Source organism: Papaver somniferum, unplaced genomic scaffold, assembly GCF_003573695.1.
Source record: "Papaver somniferum cultivar HN1 unplaced genomic scaffold, ASM357369v1 unplaced-scaffold_103, whole genome shotgun sequence".
Classification (NCBI taxonomy): domain Eukaryota; kingdom Viridiplantae; phylum Streptophyta; class Magnoliopsida; order Ranunculales; family Papaveraceae; genus Papaver; species Papaver somniferum.
This window is the reverse complement of record NW_020619159.1, coordinates 739,756-753,408: the sequence shown is the minus strand read 5'-3', so window position 1 is coordinate 753,408 and position 13,653 is coordinate 739,756. Positions and strand designations below refer to the sequence as shown.

Sequence of the window (13,653 nt, the reverse complement as noted above, 5' to 3'; positions counted from 1 at the left end):
TTTTTTTTTTTTTTTTTTATTTTTTTTTTAACTAAAGGCATTAAATTCTACAAATTATATACAAATTACACAAACTGATACTCCAAATCATAGTTATTTCTGAACAATAGAGGATAAACACTAAACAAGCTATTTAGTTGGCATCTAATCTCAACTCAGCCAATATATACCTCATCGTCAAGAAAAAATTTCATCTACTTAGAAAGGCTAGTGTTTATTCTAGCCTACCCCCACACTTAAAGTTGGAGTTTTTGTATATGTCAACTTCTGTTCTTATTATACCCTACCCCCACACTTAAATCAAACATTGTCCTCAATGTTTCAAACCATTGCAAAAAGAATAAGAGGAATACTTGAAAAAGACAAGGAAGTAAGAATTGGAATTGTGCACCTGATTGACGCATACGAGAAACATTCAAAATAGACTCCCCATATATCAACAATCTGAAAACTTGAGGATCCACCCACAAAACAATCTGCATATATAGCAAAAGCTTCACAAGAATGTCAGCATATTGTGGGAAAAGTGAAATTATCATCCCACGAGAGTCACCCCCACACTTAGTCTTTTCTACACTCGGAAGTGTATACAAAACATAAGTGGAAGGCACTTATATTCGTTCCTCTTGGAAAACCTGCATGGTGTTAGAGTCAAACACATATGGTGGATACTTGGAAGCAAGAAAATCAGATAATATTTTGGAAGCACACAATTCCAACCCCAAATGAGGTATTTTCCTAAAAGATGGACTAGCAACTCTTTGAGAAATTACTTCTAGTTTGGGAGGATCATCATTAGATAGAGATTCACATAGAGGGTTAGACAAACCTTGCAAAACCTCTTGTATTTTGGAATCCTTGGTACTGCTGGACACTTCCATTCTCACATCACAAGTATCATCATCCTCACTCAATTCTTCGTCATCGAAAAATAAATCAGAATCTTCCATAAGCAAATTATCGTAATCCTTACGTTCTTCATCACAAGTCGACTTCTCATTCAAAGTATCGACTATCTCTGAATTTGGAGTAGGATGCACAAAGAAGTCATAATCACCATCGCTCTCATACACAACATAAGTCTTACCATCAATGACTGTAGTGTTTCTAGATTCAACTTCTTCCTTTTGAATAGGAGAATGATTATTAAAATCATGAGTTAAGCTAGTAGCACCGTCATTATCAATATTTTCCAAAGGTTCATCATCCTCGGAATCTTCTTCTTGGGGCTCTTCTCCATTATCCACACGACGGTTAACCTCATCATGTATGGCCCTAGAAATTTGCTTGAAGAGTCTCTTCTGTTGCTCCCTCTTCTTCCAACTGCTCATATTGTCTAAAGAGTTTCTTTATGTTAACACGTTTTCCGCTACTACTCATAATAGGTTCTTTACACCACGTTTCTTCCCGTTGAATGGGTGAAAGATCATAAGTACGATCCGGAACAGGTCTAAATACACTATCATATGTTTCACTTGGTACAAAACTCGGTACGTTGGGAGTTGAGTTAATATGGCTCCATGTACGTCGCACATCCTTGAATTCACTAGGCATCTGCAAGAAACTAGATTGGAACGTATGAGAAGTATAACTATCCCCCCATCCTTGTGACTTTCGACTTACATAACCACCAAAAGGTTGTTGCATGTATGAGAATAATCACAAGGTCTTGTCGAATAGTCATCATAGCCAAAAGATTGGTTTTGATTATATCCGACATATGGTTGGAAGTTACTGTAAGAGTAAGACTGAAAATCAGAACTATTACCATAATATGCATGGTCTTTTGAACCATATATGTTGTTTCCGAAAGGATACATCATGAAAAAATTTATGCTCACAACTCGTTTAGAGACTTACTTCTTGTTGCCAATTATGCGCACACAAAAAAAGTGATTTATTGTACCTGAAAAATAAGATTCTAAAAAGATAAATTAGTAAAAGCTAAAAAAATAAAAACTATGTACAAAAACAGAAAATTAAATAACAACTCAAACTACCGACTGTTCCCCGGCAACGACGCCAATTCTGACGAGGTGTCGAACTCGCAAAAATAAATTCCTTACTTCTCTTACACTAACTAGTAGTACAATGACAAGCAGGTTCGTTCCTTACGGAGAGTTGAGCTAAAGTTGTCAATTCAAATTTCTGAATGAAAATAATGCAAAACAAATAAATGCAAATGCCGAGGATGTGAATGATCAAGGACTCTTTCTCAGTCACGAAACATGAATCTTATTGACATAGCTATATTTCTGTAATCACCAATTACTAATAACCCTAGAATATTTAGTACGCTCAAATATCCCGCAATCTCATAAACTCACCGAACACAGAAGCGCTCGACTACCAGATTCTACTCATCAAGTTTCCTAAAAGTACGCTCTCTAGGTGTGACTTAAACAAGTGCATTAAGTTCCGTGAGATAGGCTATTCCTAGTGACAAAAACAACAGCTCGATTCATCTACTAGTGTCATTCAATACATACGAATATTTAACAAAATCCCATCATCGATATTCATATAGCACTACTTGTACTCGGAATATCTAAACAATTACGGGTCGAAGAATTCTCGAATTAGCAATAGAATCATCCATAAACCAATTTAATTTGCAACTTAATCGATTCACAAATAACTCATAACCACTATTAGCACCGTAGAGAACGAACAATAACGAAATAAATTGCAAGAAACAGGCTTTTTAAATATCAATATGAATTCATGTTTGGACGTTGAAGTCATCCCTAATCAAGATGCAATTAGCTACTGGAGTTCATAGTAAACAAAGCAGCAAATAAAACAAGAATACAAAACCAAACAGCTGCGATGGAGTGGTGGACTGCAGTCGATGGAACAACGGCTTTCATGTAAACTGCGGCCTGGTGGTAGTTGGAGATCGGAAGTTGGTGGTGTAGATATAACAGTTGTTGATATAGTTGCCTGCAGGTCTGCTACCTTGATGTTGTGGAGATGGATGTGCAAGATGGACTGGTGCTGATGTACACTGGTGCTGGTGATGGAGGATGGAACTGAACCGAACTCCAGCTGCTACTGTTGGTGGTGGTATGAATGAATGATGGCTGTGGTGGAGATGCAGGTGGTATATGATGGAGATGGGTGCAGGTGGTGAAGTGATGTTGTATATGAATGGACTGATGGTGATAAAGGTTATGCAGGTGGTATATGATATGCAGATGGAGATGCAGGTGGTAATGGATTGGAGAGGAGCAGAGAGCTCCTCTCTGTTGAGATGAAAACAGTCGCCTGATGTATGGGGTATGAGATGATCCTCTTCTGGCTGTAGCTTTCAGCTTTTATAACTTTCCCTTCTTCAATATCTTGTATTCTCGCCCAAGAAAACTCTCATAAAATCTAAGCCATTCATTCAACTAAAAATCAGCTACAACAACCGCCTTCTTTGTTATCTTCTCGCTGGAAATTTAGCTCCAGATCTCTTGCCAGTTCTTATTACAAACTCTGTGCACTTCTTAGTCTCTTCCCCTGTCTTTCCGATGCTAGTTTCAGTCACAAGACAACCCAAATCAACCAACCAGTCGAGCTACTTGTAACGTTCTAAATCAAGTCCTCACTGCTGCCAAATAAACCCCGCACTTAGCCATTGAACCAATGCCAGGAGCTACACAGAATTGCACCCATTACCCTTGTAGTTTGAACCCTGAAGTACATGACCCAGACTCATGGTTAGGTGCTGCACCTCTTTTACTGCCATTCATTGCCAAGACTCGACAAACCTGATGATACCAAACTGGCAGTGGTTCGGTTGAAGAAGAGGTGGTTCAGGCCATTTCACAAACAGCTGATATGCGTCTTGCAGGGTGTAGATGGATAGAACTCTGTTGGTTTTGTAATTTTCCACAGCTCCTTCCCTGCATTCATAAATTCATACAAACCCATTCTTTTATAATCATTCATACTCTCAGAATTGCACTCAATCTTCTCCATTGATCATCGCAGTCAACTGCATCGGCTCCATTGCTTGGCTGTACAAACAGGTGATGGACTTATTTATGAAAACTTCCTTAATGCAGTGAAATGAGTTTATTGTGTTATATCTTTGTGTTCTTGTATTGCTGATTTGTGTGAGATTGCCAATTGGAATTGACGCATGACAAACCTCTTATGTTTATGGGGGCACGAAAAGTTAGAGAGAACGAAGAAAAACTTCCGTTGCGAAAAGCCTTATAAGTGAAGACAAATGCTGATATAAGTGTGCAAGGCTGAGTACTCGCGGATGAAATTGACTCACTGAACCACATAGTATTGTTGGTCATGTCCCATGAAAATTTCAGGCGATTAAATGGGCATGTGACACAAACCAAGACGAGGAGTACCAAACTAGTGAGCTAACGTTTCCATCTCAATCGACGGTCTAGATTGTTACCAGATTACACTAGAAAGTAGAGTTTACATTTGGAGGCGTGTTCAATATAGAATGAGTTTCTTCTTATCCGGGGTGAAGGTTATCCCATCAGTCTCGACTCCTTTTCCTGTATCCTCTTCAGATCTTCCTCAGTCTCTAATCCAGCAAATCTTATCCTCAACAAGAAAGTTCTAATCTGTCCTATCCGCTTTGTTTATTAGTGTTCATATTCTTATTGGGTTCTTCTTCTTTTTTTTATGGTCGTGCTAAATTTATATTTTCATCGTTCTATTTTGGTTTTTTAAGACCTAATTTGATTTGTAAAATTGGATTAACCAATTTATATAGGTATAAGAATGGATGATTTTATTGCAAGCAATGGTGAGCGTCCAAGGACTACATGGACACCATCAATGAATCGTTATTTCCTTGATTTAGTATTAGAACAAGTTCGAAGAGGGAACATGACTGATCAGGCACTTCGAAAACAAGTATGGGCTCAGATGACAGCATTATTCAATGAGAAATTTGGGTTTCAATATGACAAAGATATACTAAAGAATCGTTTCAAGAGTTTGCGAAGGAAATATAATGAGATTACTACTCTTCTCAACAATGGTTTTCAATGGGACCGAACGATGCAGATGGTGGTTGCTGATGATAATATGTGGGATACTTATGTCAAGGTACATTTGTTTATTTTAATGAACTTGTTAATTGGTGCATTTAGTAGATTAGTGTTTTGTTAAGTTGTGATAAGATGTGTGTCCGCGCAGGCACACCCGGATGCAAGGTCTTATAGAACTAAGATCACACCGTTCTATGATGATTTGTGTATGATATATGGTGGTTCACCTATTGATGAGAAAGTTACTAACATTGGTCATGATGAAGCTATGGAGGATGATTCTTCGAGTGAAATGTCCGGGGAAACACCTGCAATTGAAGAAGATCCAGCTTATGATATTGAGAACTCCTCACATGCTGATGAGGAAGGTCTTTTGCAGAGAAGCAAAGAAGGTACTGAAATAGCTTTTTGTGAGGTAGAGAACATGGGTCATTCTTCAGAAACGTCGAACCAGCAGAACGAGAAAGTGTTATCTGTCCAAGGGGCTTTTGCCACAGAAGGATGGTCAAGTGTAGTGCTGACTGGTGATGCATATCGTACTAGGGTCAGTTGGACACCCCCAATGGACCGTTACTTTATTGATCTTATGAAGGATCATGTCTATCAAGGGAATAAAATTGAGCGTACTTTCTCGAAAGAGGCATGGATGCACATGATTGCATTGTTTAGCGACAAATTTGGAGCTCAGTATGACAAGGATGTATTGTACAATCGTTTCAAAACCCTGAGGAAACAGTATGTTTGTATTAGGAGCCTTCTTGCCCATGGTGGGTTTGAGTGGGATACAACACTGCAAATGGTCAAAGCTGATGTTCATGTCTGGGATGATTACGTCAAGGTACATCTCTTCCTTGAAATTTTCTTGAATCTTGTTGTGTTGAAAAAAGGATCTATTGACAGATATAATGCAGCTTCTCCCCCACAGCTGGTCGCTATGCTTCTCTTTGGGTCCACATGGAGATGGTCCAGGCATGATTTTTTTGAGAGATGATCTGTGTCTTTGTATCCTCATCCCAAAAAAAATCAGCCTCGAGTCCTTGGGTGATCTTCATGCAGGTCCCAAGTTGTTGCAACTGTGGTCAAAAGATCCCGATTCCTTTCAATGGCGAATGACTGACATATAAACCATGCAGGCACACCCAGACGTCAGGCAATACCGAGTCAGGCCTGTGCCGCATTACAAAGATTTGAGTACAATATATGGTGGTATAAGAAATAGCAATCTTGGCGGAGATCCAGTAATCAATGTTCAGGAAGTCTCCTCATATTTGAATGGTGATATACTTAATCAGCACAACAAACGTCTACTTAAGTCGCCAACAGGTTCTGGATACTTTAAGAAACTGAAGAACACAGACCAGAGCATGATTGATGCTATTCTTGAGATGGCGAGTGCAATCACTTCGTTAGCAGAGAAGACCAAAGAAACAAGTGACTCTGTCTCAATAGAAACTTGGATGGCTGCACTTCGTGCTTTACCAGACATAGATGAAGAACTGTTTTTAGACGCTTGTGACTTTTTAGAGGTAGATGCAAATAGAGCGAAAACCTTTGTTGTTTTAGATGCAAGTCTACGAAAGAAGTGGTTGGAAAGGAAACTTCGCTCTTCGTAGCCCGGGTAATGTGTATTATTCTCATGAAGTTGTGTTATGGAGGAACAGGTAATTAGATGTTTAAGACTTTGGTTAAATGGTTTTGATTCTTACTATACAAATGCAGTCTTCTTAATTATTGAGAACCTTTTCGTGGATGTTTTCTTTTGCAGTATTTATGTGTACACTAGATTTTGTGCCCGTGCTACTCACCGGGCGGATCCCAAACTCATCTACCATCATTTTTATTTAGTGTAGCTGGGCTTTTCCCCGTCCCGTCGCTTATGATTTTTTATTTGGTGTGGCTCGGCTACGCCTCGCCCCGTCTCGATGCATGCTTAGGATTTTCGATTTGGTGTGGTCCGGCTTCGCTTTGCCCCGTCCCATTGCATTTTTTATTTGGCGTCGCCGGTTTCGCTCGCCCCGCAACGATACATTTTTGATTTGGTGTGGCTCGGCTTCTCCTCACCCATCACCCCATCACTTAAAATTTGGTGTGGCTCGGCTTCGCCTTGCCCCCTCCAAATGCATTTTAGATTTGCCTCGCCCCGTCGTCAAAGGTTTTTGATTTGATGTGGCTCGACTTCACCTCTCCCCTCCAGATGCATTTTAGATTTGTTGTAGCGTGGCGCCCGTCATGATGAATTTTTTATTTGGTATGGCGTGTATTCGCTCTATCCCGTCGCGCTCTCAAATTATAAGTTAAGTGTTCAATTTCTGTTGTTGATTGATTAAAGAAATTGAAAAAAGAGGCATTTTTAATGTGGTGTGAGGTGGCTTAGCTTTCCATCGCATCGCTCTCAAATTATAAGTTAAGTGTTCAATTTCTGTTGTTGATTGATTAAAGAAATTGAAAAAATTAGAAGTAACACAAATTATCTCAAAAGTAAGGGTTTGAAACTTCCACAGCAATCCATCTCCGCGTTTAAGTTCATGGCCTTTAACTTTTTAACAGCCATCTATGTGATAAATACTCATGTTTCAAAAACAATAAAATGATATTTGCAGTTTCTCTTCTTCAGTCACATCAACGGTTTGAAACTTATAGTGCTCTAAGAAAACCCAGTACAGTTACCTGGATCAACTATTCGACCCTCAAGAAGAAAGTCATCTCAAAGCAGTTCTAGGAACCATGTGCAAAGTTCAAATATTGTAATTATTTCAACTATTCGACCCTCTGAAAAGATAAGACCAGACAAAGCTATAATATTATCTGTATTGATCATAATTCTTAGACATGTCATCTTATTGTCTTGGTCTTAAACATTGTTTATAATTTATTTATCTACCAAATTCACAAAATCATTACAATCCGCAACTATTAAACCCAATATCTGAGCTAAAGAAAAGTATATCAAATACGCATTATTATAATTGAAGTGTCAATCTACATAATCATACAATTGTACTTTTTTTCTGATTACATCACGGGAGAAATTACTCAATGGATAAATTAAGACACATAAAACAAACATTTTTCCATTAATTATTTTCCGCATCTCTTTTATTAGACACCTCATGGAAGAGATCGGACATCAAATTTGACTATGCTTAGACAAACCTGAAGTACATGACCGTATGCACCATTACCATATCAAAATTGACCGGTCCACAAACCTAAAATACAAATAATCAGCATGTAGCAAATTGAGAAAAGAGATGGAAACTGACATGTTGATACAGAATACTTCGCCATAAGCTAGACCAGTTCTCCTCGTGATTTAGAGTATCCACTCTCAAAATTTTGGGAGCTAGATGAAGACCGAGCAGCCAAGTTCCTTCATCCAGCAAGATCGCACCTGTAATTAGCTTTTGCAGACCATCGTCATTCAGTAAATATTGTACTCGATTAGCTATCCTAATCCATCTAACCCTTTAACGGCCAAGCTAAGTTATGACTGCAATTATATACTTCAAAACTGTAAACCTTGTCATTTAAGCTATCAACTGAACTCTACCGTGAAATAACTATTTTTAAGATTTGAGAAAAATCAATGAGGTGAAGTTAAGAGTTAAATACCATTCACAATAATCCTTTCACTAAGCAACAATTCCACCTGTATAGGCTCATAAAATAAGTCATTGGCATAGTTGTTTGAAATTACAGGCAATTCAAAAAATTCAAAACATTGGAAGCTAAAGTTGCTGGTATTCTATCACCGGCCAGCATTCAATGTTCAATTAAGAACCTCAGAAAGAGGAGAAGATGCATTATTTCTTGCATCAGATAGGTATCTTGACCTATAATTCTTGCATCATATTGATATTTTGAACTTCAATAATTTATATAACCCTAGAATCATGAATCCAAGATATTTAACCAAAAAAATAAAGCTGAAAACTAACCGATATGTGGGAAGGTATGAATTAACACTGACAACACCTGGAAATGACAACATTGGTAGTATAGTGTCTTTTAGCTGGCCCAGATATACAAATGACAATTGCTGAAAATTGCAAGTTTTAAAGACAGGAATAACTCACACCCTTTTGAAGCAGTAATAACATTGGTAGTATAGTGATGTAATATGAAAGAAAACTTTGCTAGGGGGAGACAATTCGTACATTTGTTTCATAATTTTTTTTTCTCTCAGCTATTTTCATTGAACTCCATTTCAATAGTAGCTTTCTTGGGAGGACATCTTTTCCAACGCCCTGCAAAATTGAGCAAAATCGTATTAAGCAGTTGAAATTTGTGCATCTGAGTTAACCATAACAAACTACTGAAGAGGAAGCAGCATAATAGCCTAAGAAATTACATGATCTGGTTTTACACATTACGATAAACAGTAAATGGAGGTTCTCCTGGATTTTTAGAATAAACATATGAACTTGATCACATTCCAAACTATCATGAATAGGTGGTGAAAGATAACCGAGTAATACATAGTCATCATGCGGGGCAAAGGATCAAAAGGAAGGCATGAACGAAAAATAAAATAAAAAAATTACGATGGTCTATAATACTTGTCAAGGGAAGTAACTTGAGTATAAAAAGTTAATGAACAAACCAAAAGACCCCTATAAATATGATGCACTTATGAGAGACATCAATCATGGAGCCGACAGTAAGTTGGCCTGCCGCTAAAAACTTTGATTTTTAAGAAGATTTACTTATTTCACCTTCAGTAATAATATGGAAAGCTATGTGATTAGACGAATAACAGGGTAAAATTACAGTCCCATACGCTTGTTCTATGCTTTTGTCATTTCACTTTCTTCCCATGCCTTGCAGAATCTGAACACAAACATAGAATAAGTCAATCCAACATACATTAGCCTTACGTAGGTGGCAAAGGGATTATATGTTCTTAGAGATGTAAACAGTCACTTCGATCCAAAAATACATATCCATGCCCTGATATTTTCTCCACTTCAGTTTTTTCTATGTTAACAGAACACATCCACAAAATGTTAGCTTATTTGTAACACGAAACGCAGTTGAGCTGGAACAAAATAAGCCTAATACATAAGAAATATAATTCTAAGAAGAAGAATATGATCAACAAACCATGATTGCTTAAAAAAAATAGGATCGATAAATAATCAGAAGAAGCAAAACAAATCTAAGAATGTAATTCTAGGGTTTCTGTTTATATACCTTTTTCTTCTATTCCTCCTCATCATCTCTGTGATTATGCTTTACTTCAATGGATGTAAACCCTAAATTGAATCTGTTTGCAATCCACTGTATCAAAAATCCAAGCTTTCCTTCAATCGACGAATCCCTACAACACAAACACAAAACCCCTTCTTCAAATCTTAAAAGAAAAAAAAAACAGTAAAACAAATCAAAACACGAAAAACAGTAAAAGAAATCAAAACACGAAGATAATACTAAAACATAAAATAAGCAAAACAAATTGATCATACTGATAGAAAAAAAAATAATCTAAAAAAAAAAAAATCTACACCCTAAACTGAATTTGTTTGCAACCCGCTGTATCAAAAACCCAAGCTTTCCTTCAATCGACGAATCCCTACAAACCAAAGAGAAGGTACCACTTAATCAGAGAAAAAACCTAATTAACATCCAAAGAAGATTTAAAGAGAAACCCCCAAAATTATGTAGACGTCTCCATCTCGCGGAAGAATCAGAGAAAGTACCACTTAATCTTCTTCATCCATTGCTAAACCGTCCGCGGGTATTTGTTTTCTCGGCGTGAAAGAGAGTTTATCTTATGTTTTTTTTCTGCTGTGTATCTCCCGTTTTTTCGTTTTTTTTTTTTTTGCAACGGAAAGAGTTTTTTGGTGTTACATTCACGTAATTAGAGAAAAAGTGGAATGGAGAATTTTCAAGGAGGCGGGGACACTCACCCAAAAATGGGTATTCTCACCGTGCGACGCATGGCCTCGCATGGCTTAGGAGTTTAAAGGGTTTAACTAGTATTTTCTTTTTCATCCAACATACAGTTGTAGAAAATGAAAACAGAGAAAGGCCCCACCTCCTCTTATATCAAACAGCTGCGCCTCCTATCTGTGTTATTATTCTATAGTTTTGCCCTATCATCGTAGAAATCCTATCGTTTGAGTCAAACCATATATCCATACAAGGTTTTAGTCTACAAAAATTGACGGACAGAGTCAATTCGGTCAATCCTGGTTGGAAATGAGTTGTGTTGAAATGACTTAAACCCCCTTTACGTGGTTAACCTAACCATAGCTGATATGGGTGAAGTGAAAGGAGAAGAAAAATTCCATACCCGTTAATCAGAACCCTAATGCAACTATTTTCTTCCTCTTTGTTCTTGATCTCCCTCTGTTCTACCATGTTCTCCCTCAATTATCTTTTCTTCTCCGGTGGGTGAAAAACTAGAAGAAAGTATCGAGCGTGATGGACGGGATTCTGAATCCAGCTGACCTAAAATCAAAATTCCGTTTGCTATTAGCGTGTATAAGATCTACTGTTGATCAAGCTACGTATTTCGTGGTTGAAACTTATTATTTTTTAAATGAGGTTTGTGTTAAGTTCTGAATTATCTAATGAAATATGTTCACAATTTAATTTCTAGTTATTTTCTGATTTTAAATGTGTTTATGGTTCGACCCTAATTTGATAATGTTCTTGAAACCCAATTCTGATACCAACCCTAATTTTGATTGAATTGAATCAACTCTGGTTAGGTACTGAGGTCAAACTGCTAACAATGTTAAACCTTAAAATTGGATGCAAACTTCGTCTTTGTTTGACTTTTTTAAATTTAGACCCTTTGTTGATTTTTGAGTGATGGTTAGTGGGTATTTATTTGTTATTTAAGTGTAGATGAGGAAAAATGATTTGCTGGTTTTTACGGAAATGAAGAGACAAGCGTGCGGACGAGACTCCTCAACCGAGCAAACTGCTTAACCTCACACAGATGCACTGCAAAGGGAGTGCTTAGATTCGAGAGATCAATCTGTAGGACTCAGGCCTAAACCAAGTCAATGGCCGTTCCAGAGTCAATTCAGTCACAAAGAGGGAGATGGGTTGATCTATAGGAGGGAAGCTGGGAATTGTGTGGGATCAATGATGATCAAGGATTGTGGATGTGTTGAAGGTTTATGCAAGTTTTCTGTGAGCTGTTGAGTTCAAAGTAATTTCTGGTCGATTGATGGAATTTCTGAGAGTGATTGCTCGAAAAATGGTTGTTTTCAATCATGGATTCAGAGACTTATTTATGTTGTCAGAATAGTGAACACCTTGATCCCTGTAAGTGTGACGGTTTCTTGAGTGAAAGAGTGGGGAAGTGGGAAATCGTGGTGAAACCAGTTCCAGGTCGTGCGGAGACGTGGTTAACCGTCCACCCACTACTTTGCTAACTCCTTCAACCCTTTGCACGACTTACTCACATTTCTCATCGTGGATGAATCCACGTGCCATAGGCCGCCAGACCAAAACCTTAATTGATATCCCCCCATGTGACATGATTGATGTCTCACGAATCGTGGAGTCTACATGACATACGTGTATTTTATTAGTCAGTTGTTGACTAATTAGACAATGTGTTTAAGTTTTGTTGAATCGAGCATGAGTGATCGAATGCTCGATGACTCATGGATTGAACATGTTAGACGCTCTTAGATATTGCTCGTCTGAGCAGATATTGTAAATTCGAGCAACTGAGATAGTTGAATCAATATTTGAGCAACTGAGCAAGTATTTATCAGTTCGACGAATTACTGAATATTGATAGTTGGATGAATATTCGATCAACTGAGCAAGTATTACTCACGAATTAATGATAAATTATTGAATATTGATAGTTGGATCAATATTCGAGTAACTGAGCAAGTATTGCTCAATTCGACGGATTACTGATAAATTACTGAATATTGATATTGATAGTTGGATCAATATTCGAGTAATTGAGCAAGTATTGCTCAATTTGACGAATTATTTTATTGGTGACGTGACTCAATAAAATGTTAATTAAAATATTGGTAGACTACCAAATATTATATAATTAATCCAGGTGTTGATTGCTGGATCAACAGAAATTTTATTAGTGTTCGAACTTGCTCAGAATGATGATTTCGTGGAGCGTTTGTTCAAAATCCTAATTTTTGATCAATTGTTCGTCAATTGATGAATTGTTGAAACTAGGTCATGAGTGAGGGATGGACCGACAACATGGAATGAGGGAGTCCATGTGGCGCCCGAGTGCTCGAGTGAGCGTGCACCAGGGTCCTGAGTTGACATATTGGTGAAAGAATGATGATTAAATGTCGGTTTCATCATTTATTAAAATAGTGCTCGTCTGAGCATTAGGTAATAAAACCTAATTTATGGAGAAGTGAGGGACCGTCCAATAAGGCATGAAACCGGTCCTTGGGTGTGGGACCAGCTGATGGTCGATTGAGCAAATTCCAAGTTGGTTGGAAAGAGTTTGGACCCAATATGAGCAATTGAGCAAATTATGTCAAAATTATAAGAATGCGTGGGACCGGCTCCTTGTAAGCATGCCCGTTTCACCATAACGTCCGTGTCTTAGTTCTGAGAGCTTCGGTATTTTCTGATGTGCGTTTGAGTAATATCGTGAGTTTTCAGAAGAGTTCGGTCTTTGACTGAA

General features: G+C 37.7%; 1 protein-coding gene and 1 long non-coding RNA gene across 10 annotated transcripts; one reads left to right on the top strand and one right to left on the bottom strand.

The window, feature by feature from the left end:
• The first annotated feature begins 4,445 nt into the window (after positions 1–4,445).
• Positions 4,446–7,418, top strand: LOC113327557 (L10-interacting MYB domain-containing protein-like). Of its 2 annotated transcripts, XM_026574737.1 has the most exons (4): positions 4,446–5,070; positions 5,161–5,850; positions 6,146–6,673; positions 6,778–7,418. In XM_026574737.1, exons 1-3 carry the CDS (start codon positions 4,741–4,743, stop codon positions 6,623–6,625), a joined length of 1,500 nt encoding a protein of 499 aa, XP_026430522.1. In that variant the 5' UTR covers positions 4,446–4,740; the 3' UTR covers positions 6,626–6,673; positions 6,778–7,418. The 2 variants fall into 2 exon arrangements, with proteins under 2 accessions (XP_026430522.1, XP_026430521.1); XM_026574736.1 differs by lacking the exon at positions 6,778–7,418 and having other exon boundaries at positions 6,146–6,762.
• Positions 7,419–7,944: 526 nt separating this feature from the next.
• Positions 7,945–10,812, bottom strand: LOC113327558. 8 transcript variants are annotated; one of them, XR_003349008.1, is made up of 5 exons: positions 10,712–10,812; positions 10,519–10,584; positions 10,206–10,332; positions 9,728–9,842; positions 7,945–9,259 (listed from the first exon to the last, which is right to left on the bottom strand). It is a non-coding gene; the product is annotated as an uncharacterized LOC113327558 (long non-coding RNA). The 8 variants fall into 8 exon arrangements; XR_003349010.1 differs by having other exon boundaries at positions 10,526–10,584; XR_003349006.1 differs by having other exon boundaries at positions 10,206–10,584.
• Between the last annotated feature and the right edge of the window lie 2,841 nt (positions 10,813–13,653).

Bases quoted from the DNA above. Each gene is read 5' to 3' on its own strand.
- LOC113327557 (XM_026574737.1), top strand. From the start codon at position 4,741: ATGGATGATTTTATTGCAAGCAATGGTGAGCGTCCAAGGACTACATGG. The intron at 5,071-5,160 runs GTACATTTGTTT...GTGTCCGCGCAG, and splicing joins TGTGGGATACTTATGTCAAG to GCACACCCGGATGCAAGGTC. The intron at 5,851-6,145 runs GTACATCTCTTC...TAAACCATGCAG, and splicing joins TCTGGGATGATTACGTCAAG to GCACACCCAGACGTCAGGCA.